The sequence below is a fragment of the Anolis sagrei genome, chromosome 6 (genome assembly GCF_037176765.1).
Source record: "Anolis sagrei isolate rAnoSag1 chromosome 6, rAnoSag1.mat, whole genome shotgun sequence".
Lineage (NCBI taxonomy): Eukaryota > Metazoa > Chordata > Lepidosauria > Squamata > Dactyloidae > Anolis > Anolis sagrei.
The window spans coordinates 31,075,731-31,095,218 of record NC_090026.1 but is presented as its reverse complement, the minus strand read 5'-3'; the positions used below and the strand labels follow the sequence as shown (position 1 = coordinate 31,095,218).

The 19,488-nt window shown below is 42.5% G+C and overlaps 1 protein-coding gene across 1 annotated transcript in view; it reads right to left on the bottom strand.

Annotated features, from left to right (window-relative positions):
- Window positions 1–19,488, bottom strand: part of PPP1R9B (protein phosphatase 1 regulatory subunit 9B) — a 166,191-nt gene that overhangs the window by 62,560 nt on the left and 84,143 nt on the right. The window contains exons 5-8 of the mRNA XM_067470542.1: window positions 12,810–12,945; window positions 9,300–9,452; window positions 3,361–3,414; window positions 1,254–1,483 (exon numbers count right to left, since the gene is read on the bottom strand). Coding sequence (XP_067326643.1) covers window positions 1,254–1,483; window positions 3,361–3,414; window positions 9,300–9,452; window positions 12,810–12,945 — 573 coding nt within the window. The remainder of the gene's footprint in view (window positions 1–1,253; window positions 1,484–3,360; window positions 3,415–9,299; window positions 9,453–12,809; window positions 12,946–19,488) is intronic.

Genomic DNA, 19,488 nt, shown 5'->3' with positions numbered 1-19,488 from the left:
TTCATTCAAGTTTTTTTCAAATTATAATCCGGCCCTCTAACAGTTTGAGGGACTGTGACCTGGCTCTCTGTTTAAAACATTTGAGGACCCCTGCCTTAGAGTCTCCCGATCACATATTTTACTCTCCAGTCAGTTATTTCAATAAACTGGAACAATGACTGTGATGCCTGAGTCATAGAATCATAGAGTTGGAAGAGACCCTGTGGGCCTTCCAGTCCAACGCCCTGCCAAGAAGCAGGAAAATCGCATTCAAAGCACCCCTGACAGATGGCCACCAAGCCCCTGTTTAAAAGCCTCCAAAGGAATAGCCTCCACCACATAGTGGGGCAGGGAGTTCCACTGCTGAACAGCTCTGACAGTTAGGAAATTCTTCCTAATGTTCAGGTGGAATCTCCTTTCCTGTAATATGAAGCCACTGTTCTGTGTCCTAGTCTCCAGGGGAGCAGAAAACAAGCTTGCTCCCTCCTCCTCATGACTTCCTCTCACCTATTTATACATGGCCATCATGTCTCCTTTCAGCCTTCTCTTCTGCAGGTTAAACATTTTATTATTTATTTATTTTATTTCACATATTTGTATCCCGTCCTTCTCACCCCTGGAGGGGGACTCAGGGCGGCTTCACAACAGGCATTCATTTAATGCCAACAACAGTAATACATGATAAAAGCAATTAAAACAATTCATTAATGCTTTACAATTACTAAAACAGTGTTTAAATATTGCAGGTTTGAAATCATAGTACAGCTCTTTAAGCCGCTCCTCATAGGGCTTGTTCTCCAGACCCTTGATCATTTTAGTCACCTTCCTCTGGACACATTCCAGCTTGTCAACATCTCCCTTTAGTTGCAGTGCCCAGAATTGGACACAGTGTGATTCCAGGTGTGGTCTGACCAAGGCAGAATAGAGGGGTAGCATGACTTCCCTGAATCTAGACACTATACTTATATTTATGCAGGCCAAAATCCCATTAACTTTTTTAGCTGCCACATCCCATTGTTGTCTCATGTATAACTTGTTCTCCACAAGGACTCCAATATCTTTTTCACGCGTACTGCTATTGAGCCAGGTTTCCCACTCTTCCCACTTTGCCAACTGCTGGCCTGTTCAATGTACACAGACTTCTATAAAATATTATCTGCTAATCTGACAGCCTGCTATGCAGCAAGGGCTGCTAAACCCTCCTTATGAAAGAACAGGAGTTTGATGAATGGAGATCTAGAAATATGAAGTGGCCTTGGAGAGTGAGCTCTTACTTCTGCTGATATTCTTTGATGAGTCGTTTGGCTTTGCTGTACTTCCGCTCTAGCGTCTGGTATTGGGCCTGGGTCTCTTTCAAGTGTTCATCCACAGCCTGGCACAAGTTCTGGGCCTCCATCCAGTAACCTTCCAGCTTTTCCATCCGTTCCTTGTTCTCTTCTACACTCTGTTCTAGTTGGGCTTTCTCAAGACGCCAACGGGCTTTCTCTTGTTCAATGGACTGCAGCTGAGAACAGGGGAGAGCAGGGGAGAGAAGTGTTATTTATGTAATTACTTATTAACTAACAGTTTGTGGATTTAAGTTTTGTGGATTTAATTACACAAGCCAACAAATATTTTTCATCAGATGTAATTTTAGTTTCATTCTTAAAGAGTTTTTTTTACTGAATTCAGATCTGTGTTTATTTTTTTTCTTTCTCACATGCAGTTTTTGCGGTGAGGCTAATAATAATAATAATAATAATAATTATTATTAATAATACCCCGCCACCATCTCCCCGATGGGGGCTCAGAGCGGCTTACGTGGGGCCAAGCCCGAACAACATATTACATCAAAATAAAACCAAAATATAGACAACAAGCAACATCATCAAAATTACATCTATCTATCTATCTATCTATCTATAAAACAAAATAACATTACAATAAAAAAACACAGTCGCAGTAACCGTGGGCGGGCCACATGTACAGGATAAAATGTTAAAAACTCTAATGAGATAAAAAAGGAGCAAGTTAATAGAATAATTAATTAATTTAGGCAATGATATCAACAGAATCTAATTGATAACACTGCATAAATGCATTAATTATTCCATTAGCCCCATAGCAAAAACTACACGTGATAAAGAAAAAATAAACACAGATCTGAAATCAGCGCAAAAAAACCTCTATAATGACCTATAATTATATCTAATGAAAAATACTTGTTGGCTTGCGTTTTACAAATACGATGTGAAATGTGCAGACTTTACAGTATTCTGCTATAATGTACTATTCCTCAAATTAAAAAAGCAAGACATACTTAAAATCAGCATAAAAATTTGATTTAAACTGTGCTATTCTCATTTCTGATGATTACAAAAAGTTTGATTTTGTTGGCTTGTATTATTTCTGGTTTTTATTATTATGATCTTCCTAGAAACCCTCTAATACAGTGGTTCTCAACCTGGGGTCCCCAGATGTTTTTGGCCTTCAACTACCAGAAATCCTAACAGCTGGTAAACTGGCTGGGATTTCTGGGAGTTGTAGGCCAAAAACATCTGAGGACCCCAAGTTGAGAACCACTGCTAGTATGAGACTTCCCGTAGAAAGTGATTGAAAAACTAGAGATTCCTAGAGAGAAGTTCTCTCAGGTTAAAAAAGTGTGGGTTTTTCTGGTTGCGATTTCCCCATTTTCACGAGGAATATGGAAATATTAAAGTTTAGGATGAGGTTATAGTCCTCATAGTGCTGTATCAGCTTGTGCATAGCAAGTGGACACAACTGATGTACCAACAAAAGATACAAGTGAACAACTTGTAGTTAATATCACACGAAGATTTGGTGAATCATTCCAGATACTTTTGTTGGCTTCCAATATTTTGTATCCCAAATAGCACCGAGAAGCTAAGGACTGAAGTTTGGAGAAATTATTTTTTGCAGTGCCAGAAATCCTGAAGCCAGCATGCAAACTAACCTTACCAACTGTTGCATTCCAGAACTGTCCAAAAAAGCTACTTTTCCAAGACTATCAGAGGATACTGAGGAGAACAGGGGTAAAGTAAATTCACTAATGAATTTTATGGAATGTACATGAACTTTATTGCATTTCACCCTGAAAAAGCCCAAGATGGCTTATATGAAATTTCTCAATTTTCAGCCAGCCTAAGATCATATTGAACTACAGCAGGGTTGAACCTAAATCAGGCCTGAACTGCTTGCCCAGTGGACACCAAAACTAATTAAAAATAGCTGTTCAAAGCCAGCCTAAAGGAGAAGCTCACACAGTATTTCCGGAAAATGTGCTCAAGCATGGATTTTGGCAAGTCTTCAAGGGAAGGAAGGGGACTTTTCAAGGCTGCCAAAAACAATGCTTCATTGCTCCAGGACAGTCTTCATGCTTACCTTTCTTTTCAGCTGCTGTATTTCAGCCTCGGTCACAGCATGCTTGATTTGGAGCTGGCAAAGGGAAGAAAAGAGAGTTTTAGACCCTCCCCTTATTTGGATGAGAGCACAGACCCCCTAATGCAGTATGTCTGTGTCTGTCTTGGTCAAAGGTTGAGCCAGATCTCTTGGAAGAGGCTTAATTTCCTTTGACGATGGCTGGGTTGAAAGAACACATTAAAAACTGGTGTTTGTGGGTAGGCATAGGGTTTGCAGGTATCACTTGTTTTGCTTTGCTTTAAATATCATCTGCCATCAGTCAGAGAAGAAAACCTCAGAGGCAAGGCATGTTTTTGTATATGTATATGCATGTACGTATGTACACACATAAACATGCATCTTGATTTCCTGTCAACTATAAAGCTTGCATGAAAATGTAAAGTTGATGTCCATGCACTCCTTGCTAACACTGTTGGGTTTCATCCCTGGACTGCACAAGTATCTTGTGGAATCAAGTTCCCAGTCCTCAGTGAGTAGCTAGACTAGGTAAAGGTAAAGGTTTTCCCCTGACATTAAGTCCAGTTGTGTCTGACTCTGTGGGTTGGTGCTAATCTCCATTTCTAAGCCAAAGAGCCAGCGTTGTCCATAGATACCTCCAAGGTCATGTGGCCAGCATGACTGCATGGAGGGCTGTTACCTTCCCGCTGGAGCGGTGCCTATTCATCTACTCACATTTGCATGTTTTCAAACTGCTTGGTTGGCAGAAGCTGGAGCTAACAGCAGGAGCTCACACCATTCCCCAGATTCAAACTTCGGTTAGCAAGTTTAGCAGCTCAGTGGTTTAACCCACTGTGCCACCAGGGCTCCCAACTAGACTAGAGATAGCTAGACTGAGATAGGATTAGACTGAGGGATTCTTCCCCCACATTCCTATGCATGTTTACCAAAAATGGCTTTGTTTTTTCTCCTCCTCCTTTCCACTGTCTCCTCCCCCTTTGAAGAGGTAGCAATGGAATCTCTGTGAGGGAACTTCCTTTTTCAGAAAGATATTTTTATTGCCCTGGCCTGGCCATGTGGCCTTTTCACCACCATTCTCTCTTCTGGTTTTTCTTCCTTCCAATGAGGATGCACATTTTTGCCTCTCTCTTTGGGCAAAATGTAGCTGCATGGATTTTTTTTTTACTTTTTACCCTTTTGCCTCCATTTGAAGATGAGACTTAGTAAGCTAGTTAGCTCCAAGTCCTTTCCTATCTAGAATGTATTCCTTTTACTTCAGTAAATATTTTTGAGCCTCAAGTTCTGATTCTGCAGTCCTGTGCCATCCTAAGAAATAGAAGCTTATCCCAGCTCATCACATGTAAGTTTCTGCTGCTTATGATGTTTACTTCTGGTACTATTCTATATTTATAGTGGAACCACTCCAACTGAGGGTTATTTTTGAGCCTAGCAGCTCAGATTTCCCAACAAACACCATAGTATTCATGAGGTGGGAACTATGGAAGAAAAAATAGGAGTAACAGGATGCAGATAGAAAAATAAAGATAAGACAAAAATCCAGCTTCAGGTCTCTACATGTTCCATAGGGTTGGATATGTACAATCGGATGTGGCATAATTAGGAAAAAATCGGATGTTTTTGCCTTCCGAAGGGACTTCCGCCACGTTTCCGTGAGGCTGTAGTCCCCTATAGTTTCAATTCGCCTTGCGAACCTGATTTCAGGGATGTGAAAGTGAATCAGAAGTATGACTTATTTATTTATCATGTCAGGAGCAAACCAAAATAGTTGTATTGCATTAAAACAAACAAAACACAAAGTTTGCAGACTTGGTATTTTATTAAATGTCCTTTGACCAGTAGCTGGCCACTTGGAATGCCTCTGGTGTTGCTGCAAGAAGGTCCTGCATTGTGCATGTGGCAGGGCTCAGGTAGTATTGCAGTAGGTGGTCTGGGGTTTGCTCTTCTCCACACTCGCATGTCGTGGATTCTACTTTGTAGCCCCATTTCTTAAGGTTGGCTCTGCATTTTGTGGTGCCCAAGTGCAGGCTGTTCAGCGCCTTCCAAGTCGCCCAGTTTTCTTTGTGCCCAGGAGGGAGTCTCTCATTTGGTATCAGCCACTGATTGAGATTCTGGGTTTGAGCCTGCCACTTTTGGACTCTCTCTTGCTGAGGTGTTCCAGCGAGTGTCTCTGTAGATCTTAGAAAACTATTTATTGATTTGTGTTGCTGCAAGTAGCTTCTGGAGTTAGAGAATCTGCCGTCTACAAAGATGTTGCCCAGGGGACTCCCGGATGTCTTGCAATCCTGCGGGGAGGCTTCTCTCATGTCTATGATGAAGCATTTTTAATGCAACTCAGCCTGCTGAGTGAAGGAAGGTAGATGCTTTTGAACTGTGGTGCTGAGAGTGCCTTGGACAGCAAGAAGATCCAACCAGTCCATACTTCAAGAAATAAAGCCTGACTGCTCATTGGAGGGAAGAATGGTAGAGGCCAAGATGAAGTCCTTTGGCCACATCATGAGAAGAAATGAAAGCTTGGAGAAGATAATTATGCTGGGGAAAATGGAAGGAAAAAGGAAGAGGGGCCGACCAAGGGCAAAATGGATGGATGGTATCCTTGAAGTGACTGGATTGACCTTGAAGGAGCTGGGGGTGGTGACGACCGACAGGGAGTTCTGGCGTGGACTGGTCCATGAAGTCATGAAGAGTCAGAAACGACAAACAAGCCTGCTGGGATGCGAAGCCTAAGCTGCTTGCCTCTTAGCCAATCAGAGGTTACGTTTTGGGGAGGAGAGGGGTTTGCAGTCTCTGGCATCCATTGCTGTATATAAACCCAATCACATGGCTGGAAGGCTCATTGGCAGCCAGGGAAGGGAGAGGGGAGGTTGGACCATTGTTGTTGCTCCTGCTTGTTGCTGTTGGCTGTGGGGTGGAAGAAAGGGTTTGGAGCCAGAGAAGGGTTTGGAACTCTGAGTTTCTGCAAATGACCATATCCCTTCTCCATTTAAACCACTGCTTGGTGGTTTATCAATTTAAAAAACTTCTTCCTTTATTCGAACAGGGTTCTTGAGAAATGGTCTTAAACTTGATATTAGTCTTTGGGATGGAAGAGCTCCTCCATCCTTCAAGCAAGATCTCTCACCCTGGACCTGTCTTCTTAACACCCTCCTGGTAGATTTCTACTTAACCTTTCTCCACTTCTTCCTCCTTCAAATTCAGGATAGAGTGTCAGCAAACCAGCACTGAATTGGCTTGATTCTGGCTTCTTCAATGAAAGCTTGTTGACACAGATTCCAGGGTCAAATAGAGGCCGCTTCACACATTACAGCCGAGGAAGTGATATAATTAAATATTCAGTGCTTTCCAGCTGGTCATGTGTACATCTCTCTGTCTCCCTCTCCTTTTTTAATTCTCCACTTATGGATTGCAGAAGCTCATGCTGAAGAGTCAAGTCCTCACAGCACATTTCTATTCTGGATCAAAAGAATGGCTAGCCACCTCATGTGTTTCAGAGGAGAATTAGGTACGCATTGAGTGTCTAATATTCCAGGAATTATATATGAAGCCACCTGGAGTGAGCCAACAAAGCGAACGGTGCGTTCTCCTGGCAGACATGAGAAGACTGTATTAGTAGAAAGTGTGTAGAGCACAGCGACAGGCCAAGTTTCACAGTGGAGCTGAGCTATAAGAGGAACAACCCAGCTATCTCAAGGACTTTGTTCTATATTTAAGACAGTCCCCTTAAAAATGGAAGGTTTTTGTCTGCCACTAGGGGCCAGCAGAGACCAGGGATGTCAATTCAGCTCAGTACAGAGGAAGCAATTTTGCTCAGTCCCATTTTTTTCCTTGTCAGGAGCTACTTGAGAAACTCCCAAGTCGCTTCTGGTGTGAGAGAATTGGCCATCTGCAAGAATGTTGCCCAGGGGCCGCCTGGATGTTTTACCATCCTTGTGGGAGGCTTCTCTCATGTCCTCGCATGGGGAGCTGGAACTGCCAGAGGGAGCTCAATGCACTTTCCCCGGCACAAGGGTTTAACCCATTGTACCACTCCTGCTCAGTCACATGCAATTGCAAGATGCCTCCTGGCTTTGAGTCCTCCTTGGGGTGAGAAAAGAAGTATATAAATACTGTAAATAAACATATAAATACTGTAAATAATTGGCTGCTGGGCACAGCGTTGTAGTGGAGCCAATGCCAACAGGTTCAATGCATTGAGACTTTGTGATTAGCAGGGAAGGTGGCATCATTTCTTTGCAAATACTTATATATTGCTAAGATACAAAAACATCGACATTGGGAAACAAAATTTATACAATACAGGGCTTGCAGATATTTTTCCACATTAAAAACTAAGATTAGTTGGCATATAATAAAGGAGATTATCTTCACAACTGTAATTTGCTGTCTTGAAACTTGGCAGACTGTTTTCAGCAGATGACCAAGTGGCAGGTCTGAGTCTCAAGGCAACATGGCTCAGTGAGTGTGAGATGTCACTGGATGTGAAATATGGGTGCCAGCCTCTCTCGCGTTCATGTTCACAACAGCAGCCTCTCCTCTTTCCCTCAGCCATCATCCATGTGGAAATTTGCTTTCCATGACACGTTCCACATTTGTCACTTGATCTTCACATAAAGAAATGCCTCAAAATAGGAGGGATGGAAAAGTGTCAGGCCCCATGGACACACTTTGGGATATCAAATACACACAGCTCATATGTGGCACAATAAGTGAAACCCTTGTACCGCCAGGACTGTTGACTGAAAGGTCGGCGGATCCAATCCGGGGAGCAGGATGAGCTCCTATCTGTCAGCTCCAGCTTCTCACGCAGGGACATGAGAGAGGTCTCCCACAAGATGGTAAAACATCCAGGTATTCCCTGGGCAACATCCTTGCAGACAGCCAATTTTCCCACACCAGAAGTGACTTGCAGTTTCTCAAGTCACTCCTGAACCAAAAAAGTTCATATATTAAAAAGATATACTTCTTTCACGCATTGTAGCTAAAGTTCCTGAGGCAAAGAAGGGGCAGAAAAATGGGGGAAACTTCTGTGATCTCAATAGAAAGATTTCTGAGGCTTGAGGTAGAGGTGAGTGAAAAGCATGAGGCCTCGTTAAGCTTTTCAGGTATCCCTAAAAAGAAAAAGTATACCTTATCTGGAAATCTGAAATTGTCCACATGAATGACTGAGATAGTGACACCTTTGCTTCCTGACTGTACATTATACACTAATTTTGAATTCTGTATTGAGACCCATCTCATTATGTATCTGCAAAGATTCCAAAATCGAAAAAACTTCTGGTTTTCTCTCAGGAAAGAGACCTTTAACATGCATTAGACACAGATCTGGCCAGGTATGCTTCATGGATATGGTATTTGTTAATCATGCATTTCTACAACTTGAGAAATAGAACTATTCCATGTATGTTTGCTTCAAAATTAAGAATAGGATTTTCATTTCCTCAGCTGTACGAACAGTACTTTTTTTTCCATGTCAGGAGCGACTTGAGAGTCTGCACCAGTTTCTCATGGAGGGACATGAAAGAAGCCTTCCACAGGATGGCAAAACATCCGGGCATCCCCTGGGCAACTTCCTTGCAGATGGCTAATTCTCTCATACCAGAAGTGACTAATAGTACTGAACAAATGGTATTGACCATTTTCTGCGGCTTGCTTAGAAACAGAAAGAGGTCCCAGTGCTATTTCCACCAGTCAGAGAGCAATGTGAATATATTTTGAGACAGAACACTTTTATTTCTATTTAGGACAACACTCCTCATGGATAATCTGTTTGGAAAAGATGCTGGGCCAGATACTCTATCATGGAGTTTTCTGAGACTAAGGGTGTATGAGCTTTCCAAGTTTGTCAGTGGTTTTCCATGGCTGACCAAGGATTCCAACCTTGGTCTCTAAAGGAGCAGTCTAACACTCAAATCACTACACAACACTAGATCTCAGATTATATTTACCTCCTTAAATTTATGCACCAGCTTTTCAGGGTCCATCTCTACTGGAGACAGCATATCTTCATTTTCAGCCAGCTCAAAAACCTCAATTGCCATTTCGCTGCTGGGGAACATGGGACTCATCTCCTCATCTTCATCGGTTGCATATTCACCTGTCTGCAAGTCACAAAAGAGAAAAAAAAATCTAATTTGAGTATTTTTATATTCACACATTGTGCTATATACTCTACAGCAGGGATCCTCAAACTTTTTAAACAGAGGGCCAGGTCACAGTCCTTCAAACTGTTGGAGGGCCGGATTATAATTTGAAAAAGATGAATGAATTCCTATGCATGCTGCACATATCTTATTTGTAGTGCAAAAAAAAACCACTTAAAAACAATACAATAATTAAAATGAAGAACAATTTAACAAATATAAACTTATTAGTACTTCAATGGGAAGTGTGGGCTTGCTTTTGGCTGATGAGGCAGGATTGTTGTTGTTGTTGTTGTTGTGGTTGTTGTGTGCTTTCAAGTAGTTTCAGACTTAGGTTGACCCTGAGCGAGGGTCGGATAAATGACCTTGGAGGGCCGTATCCGGGCCCCGGGCCTTAGTTTCAGGACCCTTGCTCTACAGAATGGAGAGCATACTGTGATTGTAAGAGACACAGTGAGAGTTACATGGGATTTTTTTAACCTGATTTACTAAGGGTGCATCTACACTGTAGAATTAATGCAGTTTGACACCACTTTTAACTGCTATAGCTTAATGTTATGGACTCATGAGAATGGTAGCTTTACAAGGTATTCAGCCTTCTTTGCCAAAGAGCTCTAGCACCTCACCAAACTACAAATCAGAGGATTCCACAGAACTGAGCCATAGCAGTTCAAGTGATGTCAGACTCCATTAATTCTACAGTGTAGATGCACCCTCAAATGAAAAGTGGGTGAAGTAATTCATTCCTTTGCTCCTTCCTTTCTTTTGTCCATCTGACTGACTGACGGACGGACGGACGGACGGACGGACGGAGGGAAGGAAGGAAGGAAGGAAGGAAGGAAGGAAAAGAAAGAAAGACAGACAAAAATAGGACAGCTGAGAAGAATATTGATTTCACCTTCCATTCGTTGGTGTCCCAAAATCATTTGTTGTCCTACTGAATGCAAAAATATGCCGAAATCTGTGGATTTTAAAATCTTGATCCACCAGTTCTCTTTTTATTCCCCTTATAGTGGCAGCATGGCCATTGTAGCTACTGAGGGAAGTGATGAGTTATGTGTGTGTATATATGCTTTCAAATTGCCTATCATAGTATGGCAATCCCATGAATTCAATGGGGTTTTCTTAGACAATGAGTATTCAGAGGTGATTTTGGCAGTTCCTTCTTCTAAAATATAGTCCACAGCACATTAGGAAGTGGTTCTCAACCTGTGGGTCCCCAGATGTTTTGGCCTTCAACTTCAAGAAATCCTAACAGCTGGTAAACTGGCTGGGATTTCTGGGAGTTGTAGGTCAAAACACCTGGGGACCCACAGGTTGAGAACCACTGCATTAGTGGTCTCTCTTCCAAGTATTAACTGACCTGCTTTGCTTCCAAGTTCAGACAGGATTTTGGTGCCTTTAGGATATCTAATGTTATCAGAGCCAGAAATAACCCTTGAAAAAGTTGTTCTCTCCCCATCTTTACAATGAGAACATTCATGAGCTGTATTTCGGGGATGCTGACTGACAACTTATAAAATCTAAAACCAAGTGAAACAATTTACTTCCTGCATTAAAACATGTAATGGAAATCATAACGGTACATTTCTCCTGTGTTGTGACCTAATTGAAGCATGGCCTCAAAGGATGTGGGAATGCATACAAGAATCGGAAATACTTTTCCAAATCTGTCACAGGTATCAGAAGGTCAGAGGAATGATGTGAGAAACGTAGACAAAGTTGGCTATTTGGAGTTGAACTCCCATAAAGGTTGGGGCAAGAAGCATGATGAACAGCAAAAGGCATGAGAAGAAATAGCTTTCAAGAGGAAATGTGGAGCGGTGTCAATGCAATTTAAAAGGAGACAGCACAGTAAAGCAGAAGTAAGTCTGGAAGCCAAACCCTATAAGGAGCGGCTTAGGGAGCTGGGTATGTTTAGCCTGAAGAAGAGAAAGTTAAGAGATGACATGACAGCCATGTTTAAATATTTGAAAGTATGTTATATAAAAGAGGAATCAAATCTTGTTTTCTGTTGCTCCGAAGAATGAGGCACAGACCAACTGAAAATACTTAATCTAAACATTAGGAAGAACTTTCGGCAGTGGAATATGCTGCCTTGGAGTCTTCTTCTCTGGAAGTTTTTAAATAGACATTGGACAGTCATTTGTCAGCAATGCTATTCCTGCATGGTTGGGGACTGGACTGAATGACCCTTATAGTATCTTCCAGCTCCATAACCTTGTGATACACCTTACAAAGGGAATAGGAACTTAATTCAACAGTGTGAGAAAATGGGTTGCTGTGAGTTTTCCAGGCTGTCCGGCCACGTTCCAGAAGTATTTCACCCACATATACAGCAGGCATCCTCAGAGGTTGTGAAGTCTGTTGGAAACTAGGCAAGTGGAGTTTATATATCTGTGGAAAGTCCGGAGTGGGAGAAAGAACTCTTGTAGGTTTTTCTGTAGGTGAGGTTGCCTATTTTATCCCAATCCTGGGTCTTCACCTTTTGGCTGGTGTTGATATGGAGGTGCAACAGTTCCTTGTCTGTGTTTGCAAGTTCTTTGTGGATGGTGTGAATTCCCTCTCGTCAGAGATTGCGTTCCAGATGGTTGTAAATACAGTAAGCCTATGGTGTTTTAAAAGTGATTTTGGCTGCGACAAATTGTGAGGTAGTGTCTGTGTCCCTGCAGTGTAGAAGGAAAATCTGAAAGCACAGTAGATGTGCTTTCCTGGTCCTTAGTTCTTCAAATTTCCATGTGTCTAGGGGCCCTTCCACACAGCCCTATATCCCAGAATATCAAGGCAGAAAATCCCAATTATCTGAGTGTGGACTCAGATAAAATAGTTCAAGGCAGAGATTGTGAGATTTTCTGATTTGATATTCTGGGATATAGGGCTGCGTTGAAGTGCCCTAGGAACAGTTTCTCCCTGTAGAGATGTTCAATGTGATGTAGAAGGCTTTCATGGCCGGAATGTGAGAAAAGGTTGTGAGTGTGTATGTCTGTGTGGCAGGTTCTTGTTGAAATCTAGGGCCCCATCTATACTGCCATATAATCCAGTTTCTGAATCCAGATTATCTCATTTGGACTGGATTATAAGGCAGTGTAGACTCACATAATCCAGTTCAAAACAGATATTATTATTATCTGGCTTCAGAAACTTGAGTATATGGCAGTGTAGATCCAGTCTAGGAAATCCGCCCACTAATTCTTTCCTTCCATTTTGAGTCTCCATACTGTATTCATCACCAGCCGGCCAAAAAAGAACACCTGGGAGAAAACTCAAGCTGTGTCTTCTTTTCCTCGCAAGCAACCAGATAAATATTCTACTTACTTCTTCATCTTCTTCTGTGTACTGGGTATACCGCTGTTCCATCATTTCCCGCTGCCATCGCTCTTGTTCGAGTGTTTGCTGGATGAGTTGCGCCACCTCGCTCTGCTCTCCCGGCTTTTCCCTCCCAATCAGGAACCTAAGGGAAATGAAAGGAAACAGAATGAAGGGAAGAGTTCTTGTGTGCCTTTAAGTTGTTTCTAACTTATGGAGACTCTATCATGGGGTTTTCCTGGCTATATTTCACCAGAGGGGGTTTGCTTTTGCCTTCTTTTGAGGCTATGATTTGCCCAAGGATACCCAGGCAGTTTCTATGGCTGAGCACTGATTCGAACCCTAGTTCCTAGGATCCTAGTCCAGGTCTCAAACCACTACACTACACTACAGTGGCTCTCTGAAGGGAAGAGTAAGGGTCACAAAATACTGCAGAATTTGACAACGGCCTCAGGCTGTATATACCACCCTGCACTCAAAATGATCACAGGAAGGCCAGGTTTTGTATTCTGAAAAGGCTTCAAAATATTTACTTATTTCTTCTTAGATTAGCCACTGACAAAGGTCCATTCTACCCTGCCATTGAACCCAGATTTATCAAAGCAGACAATCCTCATTATCTGCTATGAATTGGTTTATATGCGTCTACACTGCCATATAATCCAGCTCAAATCTGGATTTTACATGGAAGTGTAAAAGGGGCCAAAAAGTAGGGGAGAAAACCTTCATCTTAATAAAAGCCCTCTTTGGCCACACTTTCAGAGGGTTGAAATAATAAGGGATATATATCCTTGTGTTTCAGCTTTAATTGAAGACAGAATATGATTTGGGCAATGGTGCTGCAAAGTATGACAGATGCCCCTTCTGCAATGCCATATAATCCAGATTATCAAAGCAGATAATCCACATTATCTGCAGCCCCTTCTACATATAATCCAGATTATCAAAGCAGATGATCCACATTATCTGCTTTGAACTGGATTATATGGGTCCTCACTGCCTTATAATATACTAGCTGTGCCCTGCCACGCGTTGCTGTGGCCTATAGTAAAACTTATCAAAGTTGAGGTAGATATCTGGACTATTATGAAAGAGAGGTCCCTACCTATTCCTTCCCCCTTTTCCTCCCCCTTTCTCTCATTTCTTCCTTCTCTACCTCTTTCTTTCTTTCACTACTTGGTTTCATCCTTCTCTCTTTCCTTCATTCCCTCCCCCTTTCTTCCCTCCCTGTTTGCTTCCTTCTTTCACTTTTTATTTCCTTTTATTTTACCACCATCATAACAATAACAATAATGCAATGTATTGCCTCTGGGACCTGACACCTCTCCCATTCCTCCAGGGTCTCATAGGAACAATAGCATAATAATAATAATAATAGAAATAACAACCTTTACCCGCCACGTGTTGCTGTGGCCAATCTTCCCTCTTTCTCTCCTTCTTTGCCTCCTTCCTTCTTTCCTTCCCTCCCATCTTTCCTTCTCCTCTCTATCTCTTTCCTTCCTTCCCCCTTTTTCTTTCTTTTCTGCTGTCTCTCTTTCCTTTCCTTCCATCTTTCCTTTTCTTTCCTTTTCTTCTTCCTTCTTTCTCTAACTTTCCTTCCTTCCCCCTTTTTCTTTACCTCCCTTTCTCTTTCTTCCTTCTTTCCTTCCTTCCTGTCTTTCCTAGATTTTGACAGGGCGGGAAGGGGCGGGGTGGGGTTTGGAGGGGGCGTGAAGTAAAAGGAGGTAAGATTGGGGTGGGGGAGTGATGGAGCGTGGGGTTGTGTGTGTGTGTGCAGCGGCGGGGGGAGTGATGGAGCGTGGGGTTGCTTGTGTGTGTGCGGCGGCGGGGGGGAGTGATGGAGCGTGGGGTTGTGTGTGTGTGTGCGGCGGCGGGGGGAGTGGGGTTGCGTGTGTGCGTGCGGCGGCGGGGGGAGTGATGGAGCGTGGGGTTGCGTGTGTGCGTGCGGCAGTGGGGGAAGTGATGGAGTGTGGGGTTGCGTGTGTGTGTGCGGCGGCGGGGGGAGTGGGGTTGCGTGTGTGTGTGCGGCGGCGGGGGGAGTGATGGAGTGTGGGGTTGTGTGTGTGTGTGCGGCAGGGGTGTGTGTGTGTGCGGGAAGTGGCGCGGCGGGGCTTGGAGTGGGCATGGTTTCCGCAGAGGGAACGTTGGCTGGAAGGGCATGTGCGCGCGCCAGGGAACTTGCGGCTGGGCGCCAATGCGCATGCTCAGTTGTTTTGCCGTTTTGTGAGTGTGTTGTTGTGTTGTTTTTCATTTTGAGTAGATACGTTTGTACCTTGTGGGTTGTGTTATGGGCATGGGAATTTTGGTTAAGTTTCGTTGGGGTTTTTTTGAGGTTTTTTTTTGCCGTTTTGAGTGTGTTGTTGTGTTGTTTTTCATTTTGAGTAATATGTTTGTACCTTGTGGGTTGTGTTATGAGCATGGGAATTTTGGTTAAGTTTCGTTGTTTTTTTTTTTTAGAGTTTTATCCTTTTGCCGTTTTGTGAGTGTGTTGTTGTGTTGTTTTTCATTTTGAGTAGATATGTTTGTACCTTGTGGGTTGTGTTATGGGCATGGGAATTTTGGTTAAGTTTCGTTGGGGGGTTTTTGAGTTTTGTTTCCTCGTTGGATGCCCCTAACAAATTTATATATATAGATATAATTAGTTTATCTACCATTCTTTTAAAATTATATTATTTGGAACTCGCTACCCAGAGAGATTAGGCAAGCACCCACTCTAGCAGCCTTTAGGAAGAGGTTTAAAATCTGGCTGTTCTGGTGTGCCTTTAAGGAATAAACAAATCCCCATACCATGACCAGCTCAGTGCAAAATGTCCTTTGATGCACTTTATCTCATCCTTTAGTGAAATTAAACTTCATCGCTTGTCCCATCTGAATCTCCCACCAGATACACTACCCTATTCATCCATCTCAGACAAGTTTTTCATAATTTTATCCCTTGCAATTGGCCCAGCCCACAGTGCTCAATTTTATTTATTTTATTTCATATCCTGTGTTTACCTTATTGCATTATTTGTTTTGTTCACATTTTATTTGAGGTTATTATTTGTTGTATGCATTTTATTTTGCTTTATTGTAATTGTTGGGCTTGGTCTCATGTTAGCCACCCCGAGTCCTCTTGGGGAGATGGTAGCGGGGTATAAATAAAGTTGTTGTTGTTGTTGTTGTTATTATTATTATTATTATTATTATTATTATTATTATTATATGCTACATGTGTTGATGGGGGTTGTTGTTATAATTTTATGTAACTTGTTTTATACTTTTGTACCATTTTTACCTGTTGTATGTTATATGGGCACCTTGGAGTGCTTTGTAAGCTTTCCTGAGTCCCTTCGGGGAGATGGTGATGGGATATAAAAAAAGTATTATTATGTATTGTCGAAGGCTTTCATGGCCCAAATCACTGGGTTGTTGTAGGTTTTTTTTGGGCTATACGGCCATGTTCTAGAGGCCTACAACAACGCCAGGAGAGAATGCCTCTAGAACATGGCCATATAGCCCGAAAAAAGCTACAACAACCCAAAGCATTATTATTATTATCATTATATAATCTAGTTCAAAGCAGATAATCTGGATTTTATATGGCGGTGTGGAAGGGGTCTGCTTTGAAGTGGATTATACAAGTGTTCACTGCCATATTATCCAATTCAAAGCAGATAATCTGGATTTAATATAGTAGTGTAGAAGGGGCCTCTGTGTATGTGTGTGCATGCAAGAGAAACTCTTGCAGTTTTTCTCAACTAAATCCCCACACATTGTCTATTAGCCCTGTAGTGTTATTAGTCTTCCCCAACCCAAACAAGGCTGATACTATGGGGGCAGCATATATTCTGTTCTAGCAAGCAATGCAGAGGCATAAGGGCACCATTCCAATCCCAATATAATTGTGACTATAAAATGTGAACTAACCGTCTTTCCCCTGCAGATGGAGTTTCTAATCTATTGCTTCTCAAACTATCTCATATGGAAGATTGGAATTTATTTTCCTTAATGTGCTAGGGACTGATACTATATTTGTGCCCATTAGTGACAGTCTTCTTTCATTCCTGGAAAGCTGATGCAGACTGGCAAACAGTGATTTCTGGCCCAGTACTGGCCCATGGTCTACTACATTCATCAGCCCTTTTCTAATCTATGCCATAGCTGTACAGGTTGTTTTCCACTGTAATTTGTTTGAGGTGTGTGTGTCTCAGGAAAACAAAAGTCAAAAGGATGATAGGTCCCTGGTCTTGAGTCTGGGCTAGGGTTCTCCAAATGAAAGTTGGAGCTGGCTGCTGTATCTTGGATAGAAGAGGGAATTTCACACAGCCCTATATCCCAGAATATCAAGGCAGAAAATCCCACATTATCTGAGTGTGGACTCAGACAACCCAGTTCAAAGCTGATATTGTGGGATTTTCTGCCTTGATATTCTGAGATATAGGGCCTTATAACCATTACCTGTTACCTTGTTGCATGACAAGCAAAACCTGTTGAATCCCCTGTTTTACACCATCATTAAATATACAAGAATCTTCTCCAGTTTCTATCCTAAGGCCCTTCCACAAAGCCCTATATCCCAAATCATCAAGGGAGGAAATCCCACGTTATCTGCTTGGAACTGGAATATAATGCAGTGTGGACTCAGATAACGCTGTTCAAAGCAGATATTGTGGGTTATTCTGCCTTGATATTCTGGGTTATAGGGCTGTGTAGAAAGGCCCCCAGTGGCAACCTTAGCCTGGCTCTACACTGCCCCTATAGCCCAGGATCTTATCCCAGATTATCTGAGAGTGTAGACTCATATAAATCAGTTCAAAGCAGATAATCTGGGATCATACCCTAGGATATAGGGTAGTACAGTATCTAGGACCCTAAGATCTTCTGGGGAGGTCCTGCTCTCGGTCCTGCCTTCTTCACAGATTCAGTTGGTGGGGACAGGAGACAGGGCCTTCTCAGTGGTGGCCCCTCAGCTGTGGAACGCCATCCCTAGGGACATTAGATTTGCCCCCACTCTCTTAAAATTTCACAAGAACGTTAAAAGCTGGCTTTTTGAGCAAGCTTTCCCAAATGCAGTGTAGCAGACAAACTCTGATCTTCAGCATGACTGGACAATGTGATTGGATGATGATTTTAGTAATGAGACGCTGAGGTTCTATACTTTTATTGGTTTTATTATTTTATTGATTGTTACTTATGCTAAATGTTTTAATTGTTTTTATGTTTTTGCAGGCATTGTGGAAGGGCCCTCAGATTCCTGTTCTTTATCACTGCATATATACTGTCATATAATGCAGTTTAATTGCATTGAACTGGGTTATAAGAGTCTACACTGCCATATAATGCAGTTCTATGCAGCATTCTGAAACTGCATTATATGGCAGTGTAAACAGGGCCTGAGACTGCTTTCAAACAGAAGACTCAAGTACTCGTGGAGAATAAAAAAAAGGACTCCTTCTTTGCAGATTTCACTCTTGGGGTCATGATTATTTGCAGATCTTGTTAACTCTAGGAATATCTAAGGGCCCTTCCACACAGCCATACAACCCAGAATATCAAGGCAGACAATCCACAATATCTGCTTTGAACTGAATTATCTGAGTCCACCCTGCCATATAATCCAGTTCAATGTGGATTTTATACAGCTGTGTGGAAAGGGAAGAAATCCTCCAGTGTAACACTATGGCTAACTTCCACCAGAAGTTAACTATAGATGCATGCTCAAACTATTGGAGGGCTGGATGATAATTTGAAAAAAAAAACATGAATGAATTCCTATGCACTCTGCACATATATTATTTGCAGTGCAACCCCCCCCCCCCCCAAAAACAACAACCAAAAAACAAAAACCCACACTTCTATATAAATAAAAATGTAATGTTCGTTTGTGGGATTAACAGAACTCAAAAACCACTGGACAAATTGACACCAATTTTGGACACAAGACACCTAACAACCCAATGTATGTCCTTCACTCAAAAAATTGATTTTGTCATTTGGGAGTTGTAGTTGCTGGGATTTAACGTTCACCTACAATCAAAGACCATTCTGAATCCCACCAACAATGGAATTGAACCAAACTTGGCACACATTTCTCCCATGACCAACTGAAAATACTGGAAGGGTTTGGTGGGCAGTGTCCTTTCGTTTTGGAGTTGTAGTTCACCTACATCCAGAGATCATTGTGGACTCAAACAATGATGGATCGTGATCAAACTTGGCACAAATATTCAATATGCCCAAATGTGAACACTGGTGGGGTTTGGGGAAAATAGAATCTTAACACTTGGGAGTTGTAGTTGCTGGGATTTATAGGTCAAGTACAATCAAAGAGCATCCTGAACCCCACCAACGATAGAATTGAGCCAAACCTCCCACACAGAACCCCCATGTGGGCCACTGCAACGCGTGGCAGGGGACGACTAGTAAAATATAAAGTTGGGGAGGTGGTGCCTCCCCCCTTCTCCTGCCTTCGGGATAAGGCCAGGCCTTATCCCGGAGGCAGGAGAAGCAGCAGCTGAGCCAGGGAGGCGGGGGTGAAGCACAGGCTGAGCCCAGAGAGCCAGCCTTCGCCCACCGCGTCTCAACCTTCTCCACACCCCGCGGGCCAGATAAATGACTTTGGGGGGGGGGGCGGCCTGCGGGCCGTAGTTTGGGGACCCCTGGCATAGAATATTTGCCATGTATATGTGCATTGTAATCCGTCCTG